The sequence below is a fragment of the Rhinolophus ferrumequinum genome, chromosome 22, assembly GCF_004115265.2.
Source record: "Rhinolophus ferrumequinum isolate MPI-CBG mRhiFer1 chromosome 22, mRhiFer1_v1.p, whole genome shotgun sequence".
Taxonomy (NCBI): Eukaryota; Metazoa; Chordata; class Mammalia; order Chiroptera; family Rhinolophidae; genus Rhinolophus; species Rhinolophus ferrumequinum.
Window position 1 is genome coordinate 2,526,622 of NC_046305.1, and position 26,873 is coordinate 2,553,494.

At 48.1% G+C, this 26,873-nt stretch overlaps 2 protein-coding genes across 3 annotated transcripts in view; both read left to right on the plus strand.

Annotated features, from left to right (window-relative positions):
* The first annotated feature begins 10,823 nt into the window (after nt 1-10,823).
* On the plus strand, nt 10,824-17,020 carry DUSP12 (dual specificity phosphatase 12). Its single transcript, XM_033092828.1, is given in 7 exon segments — nt 10,824-11,251; nt 12,073-12,186; nt 12,271-12,389; nt 12,776-12,872; nt 13,194-13,380; nt 14,126-14,255; nt 14,258-17,020. Coding segments are annotated over 7 exon segments (945 nt in total). The 5' UTR covers nt 10,824-10,997; the 3' UTR covers nt 14,302-17,020.
* Nucleotides 17,021-17,163: 143 nt separating this feature from the next.
* ATF6 (activating transcription factor 6) overlaps nt 17,164-26,873 on the plus strand; it is a 93,368-nt gene continuing 83,658 nt past the window's right edge. For both annotated transcript variants that reach the window (XR_004421677.1, XM_033093622.1), the window contains exons 1-5: nt 17,164-17,255; nt 17,654-17,928; nt 21,319-21,395; nt 24,518-24,605; nt 26,728-26,834. Coding sequence is in view for 1 of the 2 variants with exons in the window: in XM_033093622.1 (XP_032949513.1) it covers nt 17,877-17,928; nt 21,319-21,395; nt 24,518-24,605; nt 26,728-26,834 (324 nt within the window). In the remaining variant the exon portion in view is untranslated. The remainder of the gene's footprint in view (nt 17,256-17,653; nt 17,929-21,318; nt 21,396-24,517; nt 24,606-26,727; nt 26,835-26,873) is intronic.

Consider the following 26,873-nt stretch of genomic DNA (forward strand, 5'->3'; position numbering starts at 1 on the left):
GCAAGAAAGGACCAGAAACGGAAGCCTTGTTAAGAAGTCCTCTAACCTGTTGGACGCCTGGGGTGGTTCCCCTTTGCCTGGGGCATCGATGAGCCTTCCTGGGGGAGATACTCATTTAAAATTAGAAAAGGAAATAAAATAAGCTTATCTCAGGGGACGCTTGCTTATCCCCCAGGTCTGTCTGGGCCCTTGTGGTCTGGGACTTAGTGGTTTTGACTCCCAGCTCACCCCATTTCTGAGAACGCGCCACCCAGTAAGCCCTCTGTGCTGAGCCCACTCTACTCCTTCCTCCTCCTGCTCTGTTCCCCTGGGGCTCCAGCCACCCCTGATCTAGACAGGAAGTGACTAGCATTAGCGCCATTAGCGATCAAAGGATCTCAAATGAAAAAAAACACACCAGTCGATCATTTTGTAAGAGAGCAGAAAAGTGAAGCAGATTCTCACAGGAGAGCGGCTGTGGCTGCCCATCCCCCACTCACACCCTGTTAACAGCCGCCAGCCTCGCTCCTTTACCGCTGGAGATACGGGTGGGAGGATAAGGACCTATGTGCAAATCCTTCATGACTCAGCTCTTCCTGTGCATGTATGTGCGCAGGTGTGTGCGTGTGGGGGGAGGATGTTGACTTTTATGTCCTCTAGACCGCGCGGTGTTTAAGGCCCCAGTTTTCACACATGATGACCTCCCAGGAAGGCCCGCCCTGAGGAAATACCAGGAACCATCAGGCCGGCCATGCAGCTTTGGGGGAAAGTGTGCTCCCCCAGCTTCGCGCTGCGGTTCCAGCACGCACTCAGGAAAGGGAGGGCTAGCCAGCCCAGGCTGCCGGGAAGAGGCCTGGGCTCATGTCCCAGCAGCAAAGGGAACCAGGGAGAAGCTGTTTCTGTCTGGTTCTCTGATCAGTTGTGTCTCAGACCCCAAAGCTGAGGGTGTGGGTACCAGACAGCAGAAAAGCACCCCAGAGAGCAGAGGGGGCCGGGCAAGTCCCATTCGTGCTCAGTGTCACTCCCTCGCGTGCTCCCTGGGCCTCAGTTTCTCATCTTGACTTTACTGGATGGGAAGACGGAGTGCTGTGAGTTAGTTCTCTTAGGACTTCCCCCCCGCCCCCACCCCCAGGTTGGCTCAATCCTGTGGATAAAGTCCAGGTTCCCTGTCGCTGCAGCCACCCTGGCCCTTGCCCACCCCCCGCACACAGTCTGTCCCGTGTCTGTGTGCCTCCTCTTCTGTGGGGGGGCTCCTGAGGGAACGACAGACACATAGCAGATTCTTTCTTTACTAGAGGGTTTAAGACAGGGCCTCTGAGGTGCTTAGAAGCACATAGGAAGCCCAACGTGGGGGCTCAGAGATCACTTCCTGGAGAGACGACATCTGCCAGTCCCTACTGATGGAGATGACACTGTTTCTAAGCCTTTGCTATTTCAAATTATGCTACAGTGAATATTCTATACCTACATCCATACATATGTTTGTGAGCATATCTGTGGGATAAACTCCTAGAAGTAGAATTGCTGTATCAGAGGATATGAGTCTTTATTTTAATAGATGTGGTCAAATTACCCCTCCAAGAGATTGTACCAATGTGCACGTCCGCTAATTACACAGGAGAGAGCTGGTCTCAAGCACCCAGTCAGGAGAGCACTTCCCCATTTTGCTTAATTAGCCCAGGGAACCTCTTGACCCTTCATCCACTGCTGAGCGCCCCCCGCTGGATCCTGGTGGCACGACACCCTCGTCAAGCCCCACAACACCCCCTGCTACACCTATTGCAGTGTTAACCCATCCTTCTGAGTGCCTGGCCAGCTGGTCCTCAGTTTACTAGGGGAAATGCACTCCTGCCTACAATTCCTTGTTAAACGCTGACTTTGGCCAAGCAGAGCTCTTATTCTGCCCCAGATTATCCAAGTTCTTCACCAAATTTCCAGCACGTACTACAGTTGGCAGGTAGGGACTCAGCTTGTTCCCCAGTCACGACACCTGCAAAGGCCACAGTCTCAGTGCTTGGCGTTCTGTTCATAACTGTCAGGGTGCAGCTCACCTCCAAGGGGGAGGCGTGGTGCCCCCACGTTAGGCGTTTCCAGTTTAGAGGCGCCAGTGTAATTACAGGGACGTGGGAGGTGGCCATTGTGCCGTCTCACAGTGAGCACGCCCGTGCAGCCTCAGCTGGAACAGCCACCCTGAGTTGCTTTGCACCTAGAGGTGGCAGGAGTCAACAGACTTGGGCTCCAGTGTCACCTCGTACTTAGCAGCTGTGCAGGCTCGAGCAGGACACTGTCTCTGAAGCTGTTTCCTCATAGGATTGTTGGACGCCCCATTGCAGAGCACACTAAGAAAGGAAAAGCATGACCAGGTAACCACACAACGTCTTTCAGGCTTAATTAGAAATAGAATTTTTAAAAAAACCACAAATCACATTTACATATGCATAAAAAGGAAAATATAAGGAATTAAGCTGGGTAAGGCATTCGTAAAACTTCTTCCCTTTGAGAGTCTGACTTTTTTGAATCACTTTTTGGCTCAGATTTATCAGTGCCCAAGTTTTCCCACTCTTGTAAGGTCCTCTTTTCTATGATGGACGTCAGGAAGATTGATTAGTTTTTGTTTGAAAAGAAGCTGTAACAAGAGTGACAGCTCTTTGTTGCCAGACATTTAAGCTGGCTTTGTGGTTATCTGGAGCTAGCTCACTTTTTGAGTTCTGCTTTAGGAATGTTGCTAAACCCACCTGACCGCCCCCCCCCCATCCTACGATGGTGTTGCTGGTGTCACTGTTGTCTCTCGAAGTTTCTTCCAGCTGCTCACACCCATGCTGTAAATTGTGATGCTGGCACGTTAGTGTTCACGTTTCTGTAAGTAGTGAAAACTGCCACAGGAAATGATAAGCTGTGTCCTGAGCGCAGAGATGTTAAAACGTAGCTTTGAAAAAATGTGTTAGAATTAATAAAATTCTAACACCCAAAAGGCACCCTGAAAGCAAATCTAGGAAAGCAAATTTCAAAATGTCCAGAAAAAAACAGGTAGCTAGGGACTAAAGGTGCACGTCTTTCAAGATGAATTGGAGGTCCTCACAAATCAGAAGGGACTTGAAAGGCTGTTTCTTTCAACCAAGAAGCCACTTCAGGAGACCTTGCTGAGCTCGGCCGTGGGGCCACGCAGCCATTGTGCCTGACTTCTTGTGAGGACGGGGCCTCCCAAGAGCCCGAGGGAAGCACACACGATGTCTGGGCGGGTCTGCCACCCTGGAAGGTCCTCCTTACAGATAATCAGCTAAGTGACCTCGGTTTAACTTCTACCCACTGTACCTCCTGGGTGGGCGGGGCAAATCTCCCCGTCCCCTGCTTGGCCCTTCAGATATTTAAAGACTACACTTAGGTCGTGTTTAGGTTTTGTTAAAGGTCGACTTTACTTTTAACTGTTTTTTCAGTGTTTTCAGCTTTTCTGATTCTGAGTTCCTTCTCCATCCTGGCTGTTCTGAGTGCATCTCCAGTGGCTGCATAGTTGGTTTAAGATGTGGGACCCACAACTGACAGCCGGTCGTTCCTCAGATGGGTGTGTCTGGGGACAGTAAGGTAGGATCTTAGTTGTATTTTTTACAACTAAGCAGTTGCCCTTGTGACAGGATGTCCAGAGTGATGTTTCACTACAGAAGAGACAGAGAACTCTGAAGCGAGATCGTGGAGTGCAGAGGAAATGGGTGAGGGCCTGGCCCTTGATGTTCAGACTCTGAAGTCACATGGAGGAGGTAAAAGGGATCAGGGTGGAGAGGAGAGAGGGTCTGAGAAGAGGATTCTTTGTCATGATACGAGTCCCCTTCACAGTTATTCCTCCAAGGGGGTCGGGGCCTCAGGAATGGGGAGAAGGCTGACTGGCATTCCCTGCTTTCGGGGGACATGGAACTGGGCCTGACTCATGCCTGCAGAAGCTGCAGTGAGCTGTAGCTGTGGGACAGAAGGGCCTGCATTGGGATCAGCCTGAACTACAGAATATCCTCAGGCAAAGCCATGTGTGTATGTATTTTCGTGGCCCATGAGAGATGGCATGGGGTTGTCTTGGTCCCTGCACTGCAAGGCCCCCAGGATGCATAGCCAAAGGCACCAAGAAGCTGGAGGAGAGTCTGGGATCCTGAGGGCTGAGGGGGGAGGTGCAAGTGAACACCTTGGACAGAGTGTGGGACCAGAGTAGAGCAGCCCAGGGGCGAACACCTCCCAAGGCCACACATGCCCACCTGATGGTGGGAGAGAGTTCTGGCCTGCCCAGCTCAGAGAGCAGGAGGGCCCTGGCAGTCAGGACTTCCTGTCCCCTTACTTGGACCTCCCTCCCTTCCTGCTTCCTTCCTTCCTATTTAGGTTTAGGTGGGGAGCAAAGGAAACAGATGCAAGTGAGGGGGGAGGAGATGTGGGGAGACAGGGAGAGAGGGACAGACACACAGAGAGAATCAAACTCCTTCCTCAAGCCAGGACCTGAGCTGGGCAAATAGGACGACAAAGACTTGCCTTTGAATGAATACTGGATATCTGCTTACCACCCAGGACTGGGCACGCTAATGTATAAATTAAAGTGACGCTTGTGCCTTAAAGCCATTACAGGACTAGGCATTAGAAAGAGAAGCAGGGAAAATCGTGGGCCACATGAAACGTGGATGCACCGAATCCCCCAGAACTCGTCTGCAAACAAAGGCAGACAGACCATCATTCCATGGGTCTGGGATGGGGACTGAGATTCTGTGTTTCTACCCAGTGTCCAGTGCTGCAGCTCTGGGGACCACACTGTGAGTAGCAAGGTGCTGGGAGCCGGGAGAGGTGACCCCACTGAGTAAGGTTTAAATGCATTGTGAAAGATAAAAAAGCTGCATTTTGATCACACCGTGAATTGTGCTCTCAACATGCAAGTTGCCTACTTTGTTTAAATTTTTAACCATAGCATTATTAATGAGTATAGTGTTATTAAATAAATATAACTGTATATATAAATACAACATATAAAAATAAATATGGCATTAGTATTTGGGAAACGCCGTAGTGCATAGGAAAATGTTCAGCAGTCTGTTCAGCTGCTGTCCCACCCACTAGTGATTATAGACGTAACCACTGGTTAACAATTTGCTGTTCACTCTTCCAGGCTTTTTATAAAAAAGAACTTTGGAAGTATCTTGTTATATTGATCAGCATTCAATTCTCTGAAGAACAGAATCCAGCTAGGAAGGAATTTACTGCACTGCATTTAGTGGCTTACAGAATCATTGGGAGAGATGAAGAAACAGATTCTAGTTGGAGTTTCCAGCAACGTCTCCCAGTATTAGGCCCTGAGGGAGTGGCAGTCTCTTCCGTGCTCAGGAAATCACCAGTTGAGGGCCACACAGCCACTGCTATGAGGGGACAGCCTTGGTAGGAAGTAAGCTGCCTTGTCTGCTCGGGTCCCAGAAACGGATGCTTGGGACCAGCGTCTCAGCACACAGCGCCAGTGCCTGCATACGGGGACCTCTGCTGTCGCTGCTGCAGAAAAACCAACAGTCTTCTCAACCCGCTTTCCAGAGGACAGCCTCTGCTTCTCTGTCGCCCCCCATGTGCTGTCCAGGGCTTCAGAGTGGCCGAGCTGCGTGACACCCAGCCCGGCTACAGGTGTGCAAGCCCTTTAGATCTGCAGTCCAGAAGGCAGTGGGCAGGTGAAGTGGACGCTGGCCCCTCCACAGAGAATGACGGGTAAGTCTTAAAGTTGACTGCGGTAACGGCCCTAGGGGTTTTGATCAGCTTGTCAGTTTTAGAGGTCAGGAAGTGGAGAGCCAGAGGCCAGATGACCAGTTGGTGGTGGGGTGGAAATGGAACTGGGCGTGAGATCCATGTGGCTAAGCGGCAGCCGCTTCCCCAGGACTCCAGCTGCGTCCATTGAGCCCGTTGCCTGCAAACCCACCGAGAGATTGTTCGCATCTAAGGCACGTCTGCACCCCGAACTTATATATTCATGGAGTTCGTTGGGGGACCGAAGCACATAGCCTTATATCTATGTCTTTTGAATTTTGTCTTTGCTAGCTTAACAAGGCAATGTGGAGCCCAATGACCCTCTCCCAGCTGTAACGTGCTAATTAGGTAAGCGTGTCTTCTGTGCCCTAATCCAAATGACTAGAAGAAAAGTTGAATAAAACAGATGAAAGAAATCTGGGGGATGGCTGTCTCTCTTGGTTGCCGTTGGGTGCAACTGCTTCACCAGTTACAACCACTCCATGGCTCTAAGATCCAGCCCATATTTGGTACCTTGTCCACAGAGCCATCTGTCCACCTGCCTGGGAAGTAAGAGTCAGTGTTTAATTCCCCTTCACTCCCCACACTCCAACTGCCCCTCTGGTCATGTCAGAAAAGAACAGGCTATCAGTGCCTCTTCTTAGTAGCTCATGCTGACCCCTAGTGGACGCTAACGCTACTGCTTTTTAAACTGAGATACAATTGACATGTAACATTATGTTGGTTTTGGGTATACAATGTAACGATTCAATATTTGTATATATTTTGATTAATCAGCACAATAAGTTTAATTAACAACCATCACCACACAGTTACAAAAAATTTTTTTTCTTATGGTGAGAACTTTCAGGATTTACTCTCCTAGGAACTTTCAAATATGCAAAACGGTGTTATTAATTATAGTCACCCAACAGCCAATACATAGCACAGTGGCTTCTTTGCACGAGCACTTACAAGCCATTTGTGCCGTTACCTGCTCTAGAATTTCGTTTTGGTTTGGAGGAACCCTACTGGTTTGGTAGCTGGAAGGTAGAGAAGCATCTGGGGCTTACCTACTCTGTACCCAGTGTCCCCATGGAGGGATTCTGAGACCTTCTGTGAGAGGGGCTGGAAACATGAGGGCTGTGAGGGACGTCAGAGCCACCTCCCTCCCAGGCTGTGACTGTGTGCCCGCTGTCAGGACTGGATGTGGCCAGTGGGACTGCATGTTGCCCCAGGACAGCTGTGACGTCTCAGAACCAATTGTCCCTTTGCTTAGACACGCTGGTCACTTTTAGTGAAACCATGCCGTGTCTTAGCCCTCGTGCCATCTCCACACCACCTTTCCCCTCGTCACCTTCACCTGTGGGAAAGACCCAGCTAAATGCCACCTCTTGGAGAATTTCTCCCAGTTTCCTCCAGCCCAAACGAATGATTTTTTGTCTGAGTTCCCAACGTTTTGTTTGTACTGTCAGTTAAACACATGGCTCGGGTAGCCGTACCCTTGCCCTTGTGGTGGAAACTTGACCCTCATCTCATTCTGTGCTGTACCCCTAGCGCTGAGAAAGAACTAGGAAACAGATAAAATTCAGGGGGTTAATTATGTAACTAAAAACTGAATCCCATCGGGACCATGTTGAACATCGAAACCTGGTGTTTTTCTCTTATGGGGGGCAGTTTCCTCCTGCCAACTTGAATGTATGTAAATGGCTATCTCTATTTTCAGTTCTCATGGCTGGAGATGAGTAAATCACCGATAGGAGTGTGCAAAGAATTACTGGAAGAGGGGAGGTAGCAAATCCAAAACATGTACAAGAAGCAGCAGAGTACACTAGGGGGTGAGGGGGGCCAACGAACAGCATTCTGAAGGATTTGGAAATATTCTGTGGACTGACCAGAAGTTAATGGCATTTATGATTTTTATGGCTTAAAGTCCTTTAGGGGAATGTCAGAGCAGGCATTAACCAGCCTTGTCTTTTTTGGAAGCCCTCTGAAATTCAGAGGCCTTACCTGCCTTGGTCAAGTCATTCAACACACACGACAGAACCAAAGCCTAAGAGGAGGGTGCGTGCGTTCAGGTCGGCTGCTCCTTCCACGACAATACCCTGGACAAGTTTAGGCAGTGAACTTGGGTGGGGGCCTGCATTTCGTGTCGGTAGAAGAATGGAGGGGCAGGGGCTGTGCAGCTGTGACCCTGCGACCCCTGGCATGGACGAGGGGGCATCCCGGTGTCCTTTGCCTCACTCATCTGACTCTCTGCTTACCAGTTTCCCCTCAAGTCAAAAAAGGAACTGAGAGTACAAGCCACAAATCACAGCCTGTTCCTGCCTGTGTTTCTCAGAAGGCCAGCAGGAAAATGTGATGGTGTGCCAATTGTTGGGGGCGAGGCTGGCTCAGTGGACCAAACTGTCCCTGCACAACTCCTTCCCCTTGGGCGTCTAGTCCGAGTGTTTGTGGAGCTGACGTTATTTCCTCAGAATCTTGACAAAGACGCAGACTCTCAATTAATGAGTGGATTTAGGGGTGGGCTTGTAGCAGCACAGGTGGTGGGATCCATTTTCCCCTCAGTGTCACGCTCGGTGCCACCTCTGCTCGGCAGCTTCCTGAGCAGGGCCACCCAGCAGCTGTCCCCCCTGCTCGGGGCAGGGTTCCGCTGGGGATGTCTGTCTATAAGTCACGTCTCCCTAGAGCTCTGTACCTTGGCTGTAGTTGCTCCCACTGTGCAGACGAAGAAAAGGAGACCTACAGAAACCACATGACGTCTAAAGGCGTGGCGTCACACCTCGGTAGGTGCTTTGAACTCAGACCTAGGTTTTCTCTGGCTTCAGGCTGTGCCCATCACGGCAGTGCCACACGTGAACTCCTCACTTTCCTGGCACCCACCTTCTACTCACAGACGGACATGATAATAATAGAATTATGGTACGATCACTCATTTATATCTTTGTCCAATATTTTTATTTGGGGGCCTCAAAGATACATTTCATGTGTATCTTTGTAACTGTCCTACATCTTCTGTCCCAAACATTTACTGGTGACTCATTGGGTGTGGGAGGGTTTGGGCAACTCGCTGAGGACACAAAGAAGGAACTTGTTTGGGGGCCATGGTCGGGAGGTGATGGGACACAAAAGGGGAAATTTCCCTGATATTGCTCAGGAAGTATTTTAAAAGATGAAAATGATAGTCATACACGTGACTGCCAAGTTTCTGAGAAACAACCAAAGAGTGGGGCGCCTGGGAGATGGTCAGGCCATGTTACGTAAAGTGGGTGTCTTCTCAAAATGCAATTCACCACGTACTTGATGATCTCTTAGCAATTATAAGACTTGCTGCTTCATCCATATTTATCAAAGTTGCAGGTTTGCTGGTGATAAAATGAACAGATAAATTGTACGCACGTGCGCCCGTGCGCATGTGTGCTAATCCTAGGACGGAGAGCCCTTCTCGTCTTGACGGAAAGCAACCCAGATCCCTCTCCAAAGTCAGCATCCCTTCGCTGGGCCTAACGTCCTGCTTTTCTTACAAGGCCAGATTCATTTTCCCCTACATCCCAAAAGCGGTGCAGAAAAGACACTATTTCCCCGGGAGGGCAAATGGTGCCACCTAGTGGCTAAGAGTGCAAACACAGAAGCTGGAAAATGCACTTCCGCCTAAGGAATGCAGGTGTTTTCATTCGCCCAGTAGTAGATATTTACTGAGCCAGGCTCCGAGCGTGCCCAGTAACAATCAGACGTGTCATCTGCTCCCATCCTTGAAGGAGCTTAGTCATTTTAGGGATCTGAGGAAGGAAGCTCGCTTCCAACAGAAAACCAATAAAGCCGAGGGAACGGGTATTTAAAAAAAAATGGGTATTTTTCGGGTATTAAAAAAAAAAATGTCCAGGACATGACCCCTTAATAGTTTTTTGTCCTATTTCCAGAATGTAAATATCTATAATTTCTAACAGTGAATAACTTTAATAATACTGGTTAAAAGAAAATAAAAGCTACATAGAAAGAAGCGTATAAAGCGTATCTGTCTCATGCAAGCCCCCAGGAACAACCACTGCTAAGAGTTTGATAAATATCCCGCAGTAGCTTTCATTTTAACAAACAGGAAGCTCACACAAGCGTTGGTGTGCAGGGTTTTGATTGGGGGCCAGTCACAGAGCCATGCCTGACCTGCGACAACTCGGCCTGCAGCCTCCAGAGGCCTGAGGGATCAGCACCGCCCAGGTCTCTTATCAGGCAGCAGATGGGGCGGCAGTCTCCCAGGCCCCGGTGCAGCCACAGGCCGGTCCTCCTGAAAACAGCCTTCTCTGGGACGTGCAGAGGGGCCAACCAGGGCCTGCTGGGCTGACCTCGGCTGCACAGAAGCCTTTTATACGTGTGGCCTGGGCACTGACCAGGCGGACAGGGCCTTGGCTAGGTGTTCCCACCGGGCCGCTTTCTCGTGTATGTTCCACGCTTTTCAGGCAGATTTTCTTCAAACTAACTATGCTTCTCAAATCTCTGTCTTCACCCTCAGCATGTAGACTGGACTCTTCACCCAGAAGACAGAAACCATCAGAAGAGAGAGCCTTTAGCTTCCTGCCGCCTCGCACCCCACCCTTTCTCCCCCTTTCCTCTGGTTAGGGCAGAAAAGGCTAATCCTCCGGTTCATTCAAGGCCTCCTTTCTCCCGTGTCTGTAACTTCTCCCCCTCTGCTGGTACTTCCCTGTATCAAAAAGAGAAAGAAGGGACACAACCTGTCCCTCAGCTCCACGTTTCCCTCTGGCTACAGCCCGATCTTTCTTGCAAAGACATTAATATCTTCAAAACATATAGAACAGTGCATGTGAACAAGAAAAGGGTTCACGTACCAATAAAAAACCGGGCAAAAGGGAAAGGAAAGGAGCAATAGTCCCAGGAGAAGAACTGCAAAGGGCTCCCTAAGCATTGCAAGAAATGTTTCACTTCAAACGCATCAAGCGCATCAAGTTAGGCGACTGGTTCCGTTGGTGGGACCATCGTTTGGAATTTGAGTTCAGCTGCTCCTGCGGGAAGTCCAGAAAGTCTCAACACTAAAAGCCCGAGAAACTGCGTTTGGGGCGCGGGCGGGACGCGGGGGCACAGGCAGCTGAGCGCGGCGGCGGCGGCAACATCACTTTCCCGAAAGTCCGCATTCCGCGGTCGGCCGGGTCCTCCGGGGGCGCTGCTGCGCGTCCCGGGGAGGGCGCTCTAGCCGACCCACTCGATGGCAGGCGCGGCCGCCAGCCCGTGGGCGCCGCCATGTTGGAAGGTGGGGGAAGCGAGCGCCCGGCACGCCGCCGGGGATGCTGCAGGTGCGGCCCGGGCTGTACCTGGGCGGAGCCGCGGCCGTCGCGGAGCCGGGCCGCCTGCAGGGGGCGGGCATCACGGCCGTGCTGACGGTGGACTCGGAGGAGCCCAACCTCCAGCTCGAGGGCCTGCGGAGACTCTTCGTGCCCGTGCTGGACAAGCCCGAGACCGACCTGCTGAGCCACCTGGACCGGTGCGTGGCCTTCGTGGACCAGGCCCGCGCCGAGGGCCGCGCGGTGCTGGTGCACTGGTGAGTGGCCTTCCGCCGGGACCCGGCCGGCCGGCTGCGGGAGGTGGGGGTCCGGCGGGCGGGCTTGTTTTGTGATATTTGGGGGGAGGGGGTACGCGGAGGGGGTTGTTAGGTAAATGACGGGGTCCGGGCCCCCGGAGGAGCTGAAAGCCCTGCGCGAACCCCGAGGATTGCAGGGCCGACCCGGATGCGAGGCGCGCGCCGAGGGGTCCGACCTCGGGCAGGTGGTTTTCGGCGCTGCCGTCGGGGGCGGGGTGCGCGGAGAAAGGGGGGAAGCAGGGAGGGAAACAGGGCCAGCACGCGCGGGTCCCCAAGCACGCCCCCGGGGGAAGGCCCGGCATGTTGTAGCCATGGCGCAAACCTGAGCAGTCTTGGTGGGTATTTGGGAATTCCCAAGAAGTGCCCTTTGGCTGGATTGTGGTGTCATAACAGCTTACATTTATCGTCGGCACTTTCACTATGTGCCAGCACTTGTTCTACATGTTTACGTCGAGGACAGAGGTAGTGAGAAAGTGGAAGGAGCTCTAGGACCAGGTCTTAATGCCACGAGCAAAGGAATTTGGATTGGTTCCGAAGCCGTCATAAAATTCTTAAAAAAATAGCATAATTGTATTTGAATAGCTCATACTTTCACATGGTTCGGAATTCAAAAGGAATAAGGAAATAAAGAGATACTTCTTTTGTACCGTGTGGTATTTCAGAGGCAAAGGGTTTGAGTGGAAGCAGCAGACAGGTGGACCTGAACCTTACCATTCACAGGGACTGGGTTTTTGTTTTAATTGTTGCTATTTGCTATTTTATTTTAAAGGTTTCTTTTTCAGTCACGCAGGAGTCAGTCGAAGTGTGGCTGTAATGACAGCTTTTATCATGAAGACGGACCAACTTACCTTTGAAAAAGCCTATGAAAACCTCCAGACTGTAAAACCAGAGGCTAAGTGAGTTCTTTGTTGGAATAATAATTCTGCTTTTATGGTGTGACTTTATTTACAGAAAACCTAACTTTGTATTTGTCTTTACAGGATGAATGAGGGGTTTGAGTGGCAACTGAAATTATACCAGGCCATGGGGTATGAAGTAGATACCTCTAGTGCAGTTTATAAGCAGTATCGTTTACAAAAGCTTACGGAGAAGTATCCAGGTAAATAATAATTGCTAGGAGGTCTTTGGGCCTTTTCCAGGTGCTGTTTATACTCTGACATTAAACACTTCAGGTGCATTATCTCGCTTTCCCTTGAGACAAGTACTGTTATTTCCTTTTGAAACTGGTTTAGCAAGAAGTAGCTTGTTCAAAGTCACAGAGATTGTGAAGGGTGGGCTAGGATTTGAACTCAGGCCGTCTGTGCCCAGAACCCAAGGGCTCCCTCACCATGCTGTCCAGCCTCATCCTGATTTCTCAGCACTAGAGACTTTTTTGTTTTTAATTTCTGAGGTTAGCATTTGGTGCCTCAATTTGACATTAACTGGATTTTGTCTGAAAATGCAGAGTTGATTCCAACTAATGGATACATTTTAATTGTCATGTAGAACTGCAGAACTTACCTCAAGAGCTTTTGGCTGTTGACCCAACCACCATTTCACAAGGATTGAAAGATGAAGTTCTCTACAAATGTAGAAAATGCAGGTAAAATATTTTGTATCTTCTGGAAATTTAATCTTGTCTCAGTAGCTGAAAAGCACTGAAAGTTTCAATTTCTTAAATCTCTGTAGGAAGAATTTGTTTAATTGAAAAATACAGACATTTCAAATTCAAATCTGCTTTCAACAAGAATGTGAATTCTTAGAAGTAAAAGCAATCAGGTTACTTGTAGAGGTGATGGAAAATTACAGTAGCAGAATCAATGTTATATTATTTTGTTCTCTAAGAAGTACTGCACGTTTTATCGATTTTTTATTTTTTTTTTTTTGGAAGTCATTCATGTTTTTGTTTGTTTGGGGGTTGCAGGCGGTCTCTATTTCGAAGTTCTAGCATTTTGGATCACAGTGAGGGAAGTGGTCCTGCAGCCTTTGCCCACAAGAGGATGGCAGCGCCCCTCATGCCGGTCACAGGGAGCCAGGCCCAGTGTACGTCCTATTTCATTGAACCTGTACAGTGGATGGGATCTGCCCTGTTGGGGGTGATGGATGGCCAGGTGAGGGCACATTCTGTTCTCCACAGTTTCATTAAATCGTCTCTCGTCTGTTCCTTCTCGCATTTTAAACCATATTTTAGCTAGTGTTTCCTCCACCTTAACTACTTCCTTTCTGAAGAGTCTGTCTTTCTAGTGTAGACAAGAATCCATCAAAAATTATTAAACAAAAACCCGTTGATGTAAATAGTAAACCACTTTTGGTTGAGAGCTGTTGGTCTAAGTTAATTCTTTTTAGTGCTATAAATACATCGGAAGAAAACACATTTGTTAAGCATTTTTGGATTTATCTGTTTTTACTGGAGTAGGTTTGTTTGTTTGTTTTTACATAGGCAGGAATCAGTTAATAGCAGTTAATAATAGAATATGAGAGTCCTAACATGTTTTCTTACCCTTTAGCCACGATGGATTTTAGTTTGAAATCTTACATTGCAGACTGATTTAAAAGCCAAGCATGTATGCGCGTCCGTGAAACCTTCTGTTTCGTGTCTCAGGCTTCACTTTTCTCCTCTCATGCTGGAATTAGTGTTCCTCCTCTAACCTTCCAGGGTACAGCATGTCTCGCTCACATTACTGCATTCCACCATCTGGTATAGTAAATCGCCATTCCGTTTTTATCTCACCGATTAGCTAGCTCATAAACTTATTGAGGGTATGAGCCCCGCCCTGCTTTTATATCCTGTATTGCCAAAGAAAATTGTTTGGTACAAAAGTGAATGAATGAAGTAACACATTTGCTTTGTTTCAGCTTCTTTGCCCCAAATGCAGTGCCAAACTGGGTTCTTTCAATTGGTATGGTGAGCAGTGCTCCTGTGGTAGGTGGATTACACCTGCTTTTCAAATCCATAAGAACAGAGTGGATGAGATGAAAACGCTGCCGCTTTGGGATCACAAACAAGAAAAATAGGAACTTGTGACCTTTGACAGCTCAGAAAGAAACTTGCGGGTGATACCTTAGCTTCTTGTCATTCATGGTAGAGCGTCTGGTTGTTAGGCCATCAGCATTTCATTTGCAATGTGGGAAGATGCGATCACTTGATATGACTGGGAAACTGTTTAGGTGGAATACTCAATATGGAAATCAAAACTTTGTAATCATGAAATTATACTTTATTTGATATAAATCTTCTATGACTCAGATACTTTGTTTCATATTTTAAAGAATTCTGATTTTTGGAATGTTAGTTATGTGATCTTGAGGTCTGGATGGACAAAAGTCTGTACAAAAATTGGAAACTATCATGTTTAAATAGGTATTCTTTTAGTTTTAGAAATGTGAAGTAGACTTGTTTGAATATATTTTGATGTTTGTTTCTCTTTCTCGCTTCTAAGAAACATTAATCTGCGTGTATTTGGATCTTGGAAATGTGGAAGGAAAAACCATTAGGAAAACACTGACTAAAATTTGGTTTTCCTATTACTATTCAGGAATCCCAGTTACCTAAATTTTTAGAAAAGAGTATTTAAGGTACCTTTTAAAGTAATCCACTTGAAGTAATGTATTAATGTGAAGTTGTTTCCAATGGTAAAGAAAATAAATGTGGAGTAATTACACGCAACTGCCTTTTAAGCCTGCTATACTAGAGTGCTGGAAAAGGTAAGATGTCCAGATTAGCTTTTTTAACACCATCTCTGGAAACTGGAATGTATTTTACTCGATACCAATGGTTAGAATTGGACCTAATTAGATACCTGAACACTTACATGAAACCAGCATTGGGCAATAAAGAGAAATATTTTAAGACATATTGCATATTTACACATGTATCTATTGTATATAGACACCAAAATGGACATTATTTTAAATGCAAAAAAAGTGTGAAAATGATCCTCTTAAAAAAATGCCTCGTTTAATTCGTTTAATTTTTGAAATGTGTGGGAGTGTTACAGATGATTCGTGAGACAGATTCTCAACACACGGCCTGAAGCCTTTGGCAACTGTCATGATTTTTTATGAGAAAAACTTTCTCCATTTCTTAGCTGTCACAGTATCTGTTCACCTTTTTGCTTCATTATACTTTATCTAGAAAGCTTTTTAAAATACTTGGGTTGAGCCATGTGAAATTGCTGCCTTTGTAGGTAAAATGCGGCTGAGTTACAGCAGTTCATGTGGCTCACATTAATACGTAACATCACATACTAGCATCTAGCAGAGAAAATTACTTAGCTTTTATTTGAATTTACATTTGTCAATTCGGTAAATGCTTACTGAGCACCTATTGTGTGCATAGTTCTAGGTGATACTGTGAACAAACTAGATAAAACCCTTCTTGTAATTCATATTCGACTTAGGAGAAATAGACAAAATAATACATGTTTTGAAAGATAGTTGGTATGTGCCAGTGAAGAATGATTTGGGGGAAACTTGTCTTTATGTAAATTTTGAAATTTTATGAAACGTCCACCAAACAAAATTTTCAGATTTAAAGTCCTTTACTGTTTCATTAAAAAAAAAAATAAAATAAATGTGTAAAACAAAACTATAATACAATGAAAAAAATATCTTAATGACCTCAGGAGCCAGAAGGATTTCTTTGGCGAGATACAAATAGCAGAGATCACCAATAAAAGATTGATATATTTGACTTCATTGAAATGAAAACTTAGAGGACAAACCCCCACCCCAAAGACAAGTGTCAACCTAGGAGAAGGTATATGCAACATATGTACGAGTTAAATGAGCAGCAAGCTATCTATAGACGTACACATCGCTGAGAAAGAAAATACCATAGTGAATTTGATAAGACAAGAATGGGCGGTTCGCAGAAGAGGAAATAAGGTACAGTAAACATGAAAAGATGCATCACGTCTTTGTCAGGAAAAGGTAAATTATAGTCCCGCCCTTCAGTGCAAAAAATGCAGACGCCTGATCATATCTAGTGTTGGTGAGAATGTGGAGCCGAGGGAACTCATCACTGCCAGAAAGGGTGCAAAGGGACATAATTTGGCAAATAGTAACTCTCCTACCCTGAGCCAGCATATGTCTCCCAGACACTTGCATGTGTGCACAAGGAGACTCATACAAGGACGTGCTTTATGTAACAGTAAGAACTGAAACAATTCAAATGTCCATGAGTAGGGAGGGAAGTGAAAAGAGAAATTGTGATATATAGGTATATTCAAGGAAATACCCTATGACAGTTCAAACACGGATGGGTCATCAAAAAATGAGAAAAGTGGAGGACAGAATATACCTTTATGTAAATTTAAAAAAACCTCAAACAGCACTAAATGTATGCATCTGTAAACATGGTAAAAGTAAAAATGGACTTGAATGATTCCTATAGTGTTCATAATAGTTGCTTCTGTGGAGGGAGGGAAATGAAGTAGAGTGGAGGAAAAGCAGAGTTCAATTTTATCTGTAATGTTTAATTTCTTACGAAAAATCTGAAGCGAAAATGCAAAATGTTAATGCTTCTTACTGTCTGGTGATAGGTAGACAAATGCATGTTTCGTAATTATCAGCACTTTTTGAATAAAAGACAATTTTTGAGAATTAAAAAAAAAAAACCTCCCTGGAGTTCGGTCATGGTGATTTTTAAAAGGACTAAGGTGTCTGGTGGATCGAGAATCGAAGACTCTTGCTGGTTTTATTTTAGTTTTTATGTCAGTGTTTGAATTTGCAGTGAGGTGAGAATAAAAGTTATAAATTCACCCCGGTGAACACTGGTCAGTTGAGTGATGTTGGAAGGACTGCGGTTCGGGGTCCGGGCACCTGGGGAGCCCTTTGTGGGCGGGGTCCAGGGCGGCTCTGTGCGTCGCGGATGACGTAACCGTGGGAGCCGCCCAGCCAGGGGTGCTGAGGATTCTGGGAAGCGTCTGGGTTCCGTAACCATGGGAAAGGCCGCCCTGGGCGCCGAGGGACACGTGTGCTTACGGTAGAGAGTTTTAAATGTCCCTCGTGACCGGGAGGGTGCGTAAACACACCGCCTGACGTCGCGTTCGCCAAGCCGTCTGGCCCAGCCCAGCTCAGTGGTCGGCGGAGGTCGGGAGGCGCGGGCGTCTTGTGAACGAGACGGAACCTGCCCCTGGAGTCCCGGAGAGGCGGGGGGCGCGCGTGGCGGCGGAGCGTCTGGGGACACGTGCCCGCGGGGCGTGCTTCCGCCTCTGCCCGTCCGCGGTCGGGAGGCGAGCCGACGGCTCCGGGGCAGGCCGCCCCTCGTTCCGCCGCCCCTGCGGGGGCAGCAGGGTGCTCGGGGCGGGCCCTGGGATCCGGACGGGTTACCGGCCCTTCGGTTTCGCCACTGACGTCTCCTGCTTTCTCCCTCTGGGACAGCGGGACGGGAATTGCGGCGACCCCGGAGCGGGAGCTCTGCGCCCGGCCCCGTCGGAGCCCCCGGCCTCGGGCGCCGGCCCGGCTAGCCAGCGACCCTCGCGCGGGAGGCAGTTTGTCCGCCTTCGGCCACCGTCCCGGCCGCGTTGCGGCGCGTTTCGTGTGCCGGCCGCCGCCGTCCGGACCTTAGTCACCGCGTTCCAGGGCCGGGGGCGTTGCCGGCACCATGGAGTCGCCCTTCAGCCCCGGACTCTCTCCGCGGCCGGATGAGGACTGGGGTGAGTGGGACCCGAGGCCGGGCCGGTTCCCTGCGTCGCGCCCGGACGCCGCGCGCTCGGGGTCGGCCCTCAGCTCTGCCGGACTCCGTCGGGCCTGGGTCCGGGCGGGCGGGCGGGCGGGCGGGGAGCCGTGTGGAGGGAGCGAGCCCAGGAGCCTTCCTGCCCCTCGGTCGCCACGCGTCCCACTCATAGCCTCCGGGGCGTCAGTGTGGCCTGGGGGCGGCGAGGGCCCCGGGGGTCCTGCTGCGAGCCGGCCCCGTTCCTCGGCTTCGCGGTTGGGGGGACCCAGGCTGGCCTCCATCGTTTCCTCGGGACCCTCATTCTCAGGAGCTAGAGTGTCATCTCGGTTCCCCTCGTGGACTGACGTCCTCGCTGCTTTTCCCAGGGCACAACTGCTGGTTCACTAACGCCACTCAGGTGTGGCCCTGCCCAGCTGCTGCTAACACTCGTGGTTGACCCACTTTAATTCTGATAACTTAGGTGTTCAGCAAGGAGGATGGATTCTGCAGGCGCTAGAATGAAACGCCGCTGGCTTTCAGCAGTAGAACATAGATTGTTTTTTGAGAGTTGCTATTTTGAATGTTCAAGTACTTCACCGATTCGATTTTTTTTTCAGTATTAGAAGTTGGCCAGTTAAATTTAAAAGTCTAATTATGTAATAGGATTTCTTGTGACTCTAACAACTTTGAATAATTGAACTAAATTGAGTAGCTCAGAACAGCCTGCAATGGGACGGGCTTTTTCTCTTTAGCTTGGGTAGTGAAATTTAGAGCAGGGTCGCAAACATTTTCTGGGACGGTCCAGATAGTAGACATTTGAGGCTTGTGGTCCTGTGGTCTCGGTTGCAACTACTGGACTCTGCCGTTGTGGTACAACAGCCATCGTCACTGAGCGTGGGTCCCAGTACAGCTTGATTCATGGACACTGAGATTTGAAGTGGACACAGTCCTTTTTAATACTTAATAGACTCTGTGTTAGACACACAGGATGACAGCAGGTAGTAACAGACTTCCGTGTCCCCCTTCCCCCCATGGGTAACGTCCTGCCTTAGTGTAGTACACGCGTTACAATCCGTGAGCCAGGATTGATACATCGTCATTAGCTGGTCTGTAGTTTGCATAAGGTTCTCTGTGGGTTTTGACGAATGCGTAATGTCATGTATCTGCCATTACAGTGTCCTAAAGACTAGTTTCACTGTCCTAATAAATCCTGTGCTCCACCATTCAACCCTCCCTCCCTCCCAGGCAACCACTGATCTTTCTACTGTCTCCCTGGTTTTGCCATTTCCAGACTGTCTTATAGTTGGGAAGGAGGGAGGCGGGGTGAGGAAGAAGGAATGAGGGGCGGTGGGCGGGGGGGAAGGAAAGCGAGTGGGGAATCTCTTTCTCTTCTTACAGGGTCACAGTCCTGTCAGATCAGAGCACCCCCATATCACCTCATTTAACCTGCTGACCTCCCAACGACCACCCTGTCTGCGTGCAGTCACGTGGGGGGCTAGGGCTTCAACGTATAACTTTTTGGGGGGACATAACTCAGTCCAGAACACGCTGTTTATCCATTTACCTGCTGAAGGACACCTTGGTTCCTCTCAAAGATTGGCAATTATACATAAAGATTCCTGTGCAGGTTTTTGTGTGGGTGTAAGTGTTCAGGTCATTTGGGTAAATACCAAGGAGCACGATTGCTGGATCCTGTGGTGAGAGGATGTTTAGTTCTGTAAGAACCTTCCCAACTGTCCTCCAAAGTGGCTGCTCATTGGCGTCCCGCCAGCAGTGCCTGAGGGTCCTGGGGCCCCAGTCCTCCCGGCACTTGGTGTTGTCAGGGTTCTGGATTTTGGCCCCTCTGATCCACCTCATTGTAGTTTTTATTGGCGTTTCCCTGGTGACAAGTGATGTGGGGCATCTTTTCAGATGCTGATTGGTCATCAGTACACCTTCCCTCTCCTCCTCCCTTGCATTTGTGCAAATACCCCGTCCCCCCCCCCCCACCTGCTTTTTTCCAGCTACATGTGAGATCTATGTACCCAAATCAGGAGCTTCCATCTGCCACTGTGGTTTCTTCTATAACTTCAGTCTCTCCTGTGAAAGCGCTGTTTGCCTTCTCGCACTGACCTCAAGCTGGCTCCCTGGGACGCGGCTTTCCCAGAAGCCCTGCTGCGTGGTGGCTCTTCTCATTCTCAAAACCCTTTTGCCTCTAGGGCGTGAAGGAGGCACAGGTGTCTTCCTGTTCTCACTGCTACTTTCAGGTCATTCTCCTCCACCCTCCCTACAGACACCCAGGTTTAGACCCCCCCCCCTGGCTGTAACACACTGTCTCTGCCTCCCTGTTACCGTTCACTCTTCTCACCTTGGGGAAAATTCTAGCTCCCAGCTTCCTGTCACTTTCTCTGATTCTTGGGGGACTCCAGTGTCCTCAGGACGGCCCTTCCGACGCCCTGAGCTCCGTGATCTTGGCTTCCACCCTGTCTCAGCCATTCCCTCCCTGAGGACGAGCCCAAACCTTGTCATGGCCAACAGCACACGCTCAGGCCACATGTGCACTCTGACATCCACCTCCTGTCTCACCAGCGCAGCCCCTTTGCTGTTTCAGTGCCGAGGGCACCTTCTCTCCTGCTGAGATTTGGCTCTCCCTCCCTGTGTCTCACTTCTCCTCGCGCAGTTTATGGTCCTGGACAGTCACGGTGACCACTCCCTCATGCTCTCAGTGCCTGTGTCTTGTTTTGTACTTCTTTCTTGGACAGACCACAGCCTTGGTTGAATCCAGTCTACCTGCTCCGCGCCTGCACTCCTAGCTGACTGTGGCTGCAAAAACACCTGGCCATGCTGACTGGTCTCCCTTTAAATCTATGATCCTAACCTGAAATAGGCCTTGACCTGGTGTTACCTGGAGGATCACATTTGCCGGGTCCTCTCACTCTCCCACTCCGATGATTGTTTCATAGAGTTTCTTCTCTCTTCAGCCCCCTACATCTCCTCCCCCAGCCTCTGAGGCAGAAGAGATCCCCCACCATCTCCCACCGCCTCACCTACGCGCCTGCCAGCACATGTGCTTCTCTGGTGCTGGGAGTGATGGCCTCCTGCTCTCGCCTGAGCCTCTCCTCCGTGGGTGCTTTAGACCCCTCCCGCTTTATTGCAGAATGCTGCTCCACCTCCTCTGCCCCTGCTTCCTGCGTCATCACTTGCCTCTCCGCCTGGGCAGCTCTGTCAGCTAACACACTGGGGGTTGCTTCTCCTTTCCAGCAGCTTTGAATTGGTTGTCATTCACACTGCTGGAGTTCGTCAGTAATAGTAATGGCTAGTGAGAAACCGTAACAGCGCTGCCGTAGGGCTGCCATGCTTATTTGTTGTCAAATGGCGAATTGACACTTCATCTCTATTCTTTTGTCCACAGATTCTGCTCTGTTTGCTGAACTTGGCTATTTCACAGACACCGACGAGCTGCAGCTGGACGCAGCAAGTGAGACTTACGTAAGTACCCACTGGAGGAGGAATACTGACTAACGTGGGGTTTCATTTGTACCCTACGGATTGCAAGAAGGCTGCAGGATAACAGGGTCAGGCCAGTTACTTACGTTTAAATAACTTAGCACCAAGGAGGAAAGGTAGTAGCCATTTTGCAGTCAGTAAACTCAGGATTGTACAAACTGCTGTGGTCTTGGTGTGAGAAGACTTGTCTTCTAAAACCACCTTGGGCTCGGGTGGGTGACTTTGGAGGAGTCACTTAACTGCCTGCTGTCGCTTTTGTAGAGAACTTTGCTGCATACGGGCCACGGTGCTGTGAGGTGTTCATGTGAGTCACAGACCCCGGCAGATAGAACTGAGCAGCTTCCTTTTTCAAAGTTACGTATCCTTAGTGTAGAATGCTCTGAACCTCAGCTGTGTGCTTGCTTTTTCCCTTTGAGTGGAGAGGAGTCGGTGTAAAAGCGATTGTAATATGCTGAGTCCTCGAAACCATCTGAGGTTTTCTTTTCTGGTCGGTGCATATGTGTTGGTCCCTAGCGCACTGGCCTGCAGAGCTCTTATGTGTCACCTTTCATGGACGAGGTGCTTTTCCAGGTGGGCAGTACCATGTTTCCCCGAAAATAAGACCTAGTCGGACAATCAGCTCTCAGCTCTAATGCGTCTTTTGGAGCAAAAATTAATATAAGACCCGGTCTTATATGATAGTAAAATAAGACTGGGTCTTACGTTATCTAATTGTCCGACCAGGTCTTATTTTCGGGGAAACACGATAATAACAAGTGGACCCATCAGTCAGACTGGTGGTTACCACTTATGTTTTAAGCCCTTAGTAATCAGAGTGTAAAAATGTGTAGTGTCTGTTCAGTGAGTTTCTTAGACATTTCTCAAAGAATAATTCAGCAGTTGTTTTACTATGAATCAATAGAAGAGAGTAAAAACATTGTATATTTTTTTAATTAGTGCATGGGATTTCAGTGGTTTTTATTACTTTCGTGAGATGCTTTAGAATGTGGTCTGTTGATTAAATTGACTTTTATTATTGGCTGGTTGCCTGAGCATCTGATATTCTTTAAAACCATCAAGAACAGAGTAGTAAATTTGAAAGATTCAGGGAAATGTCCTGATTTTATAACTAACATTCTTACCTTACACAAGTCACTCGCTCTTGCAGTTCCTTAGTTTTCCCAGTATTTGGAGTGGGTGGTTTCTGAGGGCCCTTTCTAGCTTTAAATTGTGCCGTTTGTCCACATGGTAGCAGGTAGCAGGGTTTCCCAGGAAAAGTCGCTGAAGAGCCAGAGTCTATAAGTACCACTATATTTCACTTTTCGGGGAATGGACCTGTTACATTTCTAACCAGATGCAATTCTTTTTACCTTTTTTTTTTTAATGAAAGTTTATTGGGGTGACAATTGTTAGTAAAGCTACATAGATTTCAGGTGTACAATTCTGTATTACATCATCTATAAATCCCATTGTGCGTTCACCACCCAGAGTCAGTTCTCCTTCCATCACCATATATCTGATCCCCTTTACCCTCATCTACCGCCCCCCTCCCCCCTTACCCTCTGGTAACCACTAAACTATTGTCTGTGTCTGTGAGTTTTTGTTTCTCATTTGTTTGTCTTGTTCTTTTGTTGTTTTTGGTTTATATACCACATATCAGTGAAATCTTATGGTTCTCTGCTTTTTCTGTCTGACTTATTTCACTTAGCAAAGATGCAATTCTTGTGCTGTGAAAAGTATTTGACTTTCTGGCTGAAGACTGAGTGAGAATCTTTGTAGGTCATGCTCACTATTGCACCCGTCAAAAATATTGCTAGCACTCAGGCGAGCCTCAGTTTACTTAGGCTGGAAAAGTATAAGGAGTTTTTGGTGGCTGAAATTTCAGGGCTGCAGAACTTTTTGATGTGTGGATTCAAATAAGAGAAAAAAGCAAAGGAGATCGATTTAAAAAGTGGCTCTTTTATGATCTAAGTAGTTTTTTCTTTTTTTTTCATGTGAACTTCCACACATTCTCTTTATATAGCTCATGCTGGTATTTACTCAGGTAAGGGCAATGTGATAAGAAAACAGTTTGCCTTCTTTCTTTCTATTACATTCTTAATGAAAATAAACCACATGATAGACATTTTGAAATGCTAATGTTATTCTAGAAACTATTACCACATGGTTGTTAATAATTACCAGATTAAGCTTTACTTTTTGCCTGAGACTTACTTTCTGTGTTGTCGCTGTTTTATTGTCTGTCACATTAAGTTGCTATTGATTGCCTTTCGACTTTGTTGTCCTGTTTATATATTAAGTTTACTTCTGTTTTTGTCTCCGTAACCCCGGACACTTAAAATGGTAGTGGTGCTATCTTGGACTCCAACTCATAGGAGGGCTCTGAAAACATGTGGTAGGTCTTTATTTACGTGGTTATGGTGTAAGATGGTCATCCAGACGGCTCAGAATATGCTTATATTTAAGTAAATTACCATCTAAATGAAAAGAAACTAAGATTCCCTCTAAGAGGGTTGTTGACCTCTGTGTGAGAAACTTAATTTTGTCTTCTGGGATTAAAATTTTTTCAGAAATTTTATCTTAGAAATTTGAAAAGTAAGGACAGTACAACAGAGAAGAAAATGATCCATCCTCCTATGGGTGGGTCTCTTCCTTCCGGTGTAACCGTTTTACTGTTCGGTGAACTTGAATGTTCAGTCCCAGTCTCTGCGTCCTGCTTGGCTTTGCCTGCGTCTGTGCTCTTTCCATGGCCCACAGAGGTGATGTTGTAAATACACATTTGTTTTCCTGTGTTTTCCTTGATAGCAATGGGAACACTTACTTTGCTGGATCTCCCTGTGACAACAGACTTATCTTTGTGACTCTTCCTAGTGGTCTGTTCCCATTGAGAAGAATGAGACCAAAGGAATCTTTTAAATGTGACCTTAGCTCCTTCCTGGTTGTTACTGCTGTGCCTTAGATAACACGTGGTTTGTCTCCAGGATGAACCTGTTGACTTAGGAATTATGTTTACTAGGTTGGGTAATAGCAATTATATTTCTCATGGCAAATTATATCTGACAGCTTGACTTCTACATGTATTATTTTATTCTTCTAATATTCTTTTGCTGATTTGAAACCTACAGGAAAACAACTTTGACAACCTTGCTTTTGATTTGGATTTGATGCCTTGGGAGACGGGCATTTGGGACCTTAACAACCAGCTATGTGCAGGTAATGGCACGTTTCCTCGGGACAGGCTTCAGACGGGTCCATGTCGTGTTGTAGTGTGGTAACAGTCAACGTAGGTGGGGTTATTGGGCTACTTTGATGGATAGAATTTCCAGGGACTGTTACCGTACTTCTGGTGTGACAGTGCTTGCATCAGTTTCTTGCCGTAGGGACACAGAGAGCTTCATAGTTAGGTTTCAGTCTCATATGTGAATAAAGAACTCGTACCAGAAATGCCGCTTTTGAATTACATGCGATGTCTCCACAAGAGATTAACCTGAGAACCATACAGAACTTGGGGAGCCAAAGGGAGGAAGTGTGGGGTCAACAAAACCTGGGAACTGGGTGTAGAGACCCCCTGCGTGTTGGAGTATGTACTCTGAGGAGGTGGCACTGCCTGGCCGTGGAGGTGGGTTTGGGGGTGCTGCCAAAGCTGGAGCCTGCAGCAAACTGTGACCTCTGCGATGAAGCCGGTGGGAGGATGAAGAAAGCCCTTTCCTCTCCTCCTGCCTTTCAGCATCTTTCTCGTGTCCCCTGGTGACGGGCTCTAGGCGGGAGCCAGCGGGCAGGCAGCGATAATTTGCATCTCAGACTGCAGGAGGTGGGCTTGGAGCTGAGAGCGATGGGTAAACAAATAGCCAGCTCCCCCTGGACATCCGGTCCTCCCCACCCACGCTTCCTGTGGCTTCATTTGCTTAAAATATATGTTTGAATGTCGTGCTCCATGCCTGTCTCCCTCAGAACAGGGATTGCAGGGCCAGTGTTCTGGTCACTGTTGTGTCATAAGCAACCCTAAAACTTAGTGACACAAACAGCCACCGTTGTGTTGAGCTCTCAGGATCTGTGGGTCAGGAATTTGGAAGGTGTACCTGCACCGGCACAGATACAGGTGTACCTGTATCTGCTCCACCATGTGTCGCCCTCAGCGGGGAAACTGCAGGCGGGTTGTGTGACGTCTGGGGCAAAGTCCTCTTAAGCTTTCTGCCCTTGCCTGTCTGATTCCTGGTCTGCGATGACGTGGAGGTGACGACTGCCACTAGAGCGCCTGCTGCCCGGGCCCCTCTGTGTGGCTTCCTGGCAGCGTGCTGCCATGGTCTGGCTGCACAGGTCCCGGCGGCAGTGCCCCAGGCACAAGCAAGATGCGCCGAGCGTTCTTTCCATGCTCTGCGGATCGAAGGACTCACAAGCCATGGAGATGTGGACGGACGGGAAACACTCCCTGCTTGATGGGAAGTGGTGGGCTCACAGTCCAGATCACGAGGGATCACGAGTTCTTCCGCAGGCTGAGCTGGAAGACAGTCTCCCACAGCCCCCCAAGCCCCCCATTATAAACATGACACATCAGAGGACTGCCTGGGCCACGGTTGCTCAGTAAATCACTGTAAATACATTAGTGGTTCCAAAGGTAGGAACAGTTTTGTGAGTTTTAATTGTATTGTCAAAAATGCTTTTCAAAATAATTCTTTCCGGTTTCTTATATTTTTAAAAAATTACATATTGGGGAATCTATAATTTTTTGCATATGGTATAATATTCAAAAAGTGTGGAGAAGATAAACGTCTCCTTCCGCTCTTGTTCCTCAGCCACCAAGTTGTGCTCCCCAGAGAGGTCCCATTAGCGATTTCTTTTTTTTTCCCCTTCTTCCACCTCTCCTCTCCCCCACTCCGGTTCAAGCCGTTGTTTCTCAGTCTAGTTGTGTAGGACACGGCTCCCTGGCCCATGCTGGTATTAGGAGCCTTGCGCTCCCCCTGGCTGAGGTAGTCGGTTGCTGGTTTTCCTTTGGCTGCTCACAGCAGCTCACTGGCCCATGCGGGAATCGAATCTGCGACCTCAGTGTTAGGAGCACGGTGCTCCAACCACCTGAGCCCCTGGGCTGGCTGGCCCTCATTAGCGACTTCTTATGTTTATCCTTCCAGAGCGTTAGAGCAGCTGCGAGTAGGTGTGTCCGTATCCGCATACACACCTCATCACACAGGTGGAGGCCTAGCTAGACTGTTTTCTGCAGCTTGAACTGTCACTTGATGATATGCTTGGTGACCTTAGCTTCCACATGATTGAGTTGTAAGAATAGGTTTTACTGTCTGTCTTGTTCACTGTGTTGAACATTTTTATTCGTGTTTTTCAGTTGAAGATATTAAGGCAGAACCTCAGCCACTTTCTCCAGCCTGTTCCAGTGGCTCCGTCTCGTCTCCCCAGTCAGTGGACTCTTACTCTTCAACCCAGCATGTTCCTGTAAGTAGCCAGCCTTTTACAGCAGTTTGGTTGTGATGC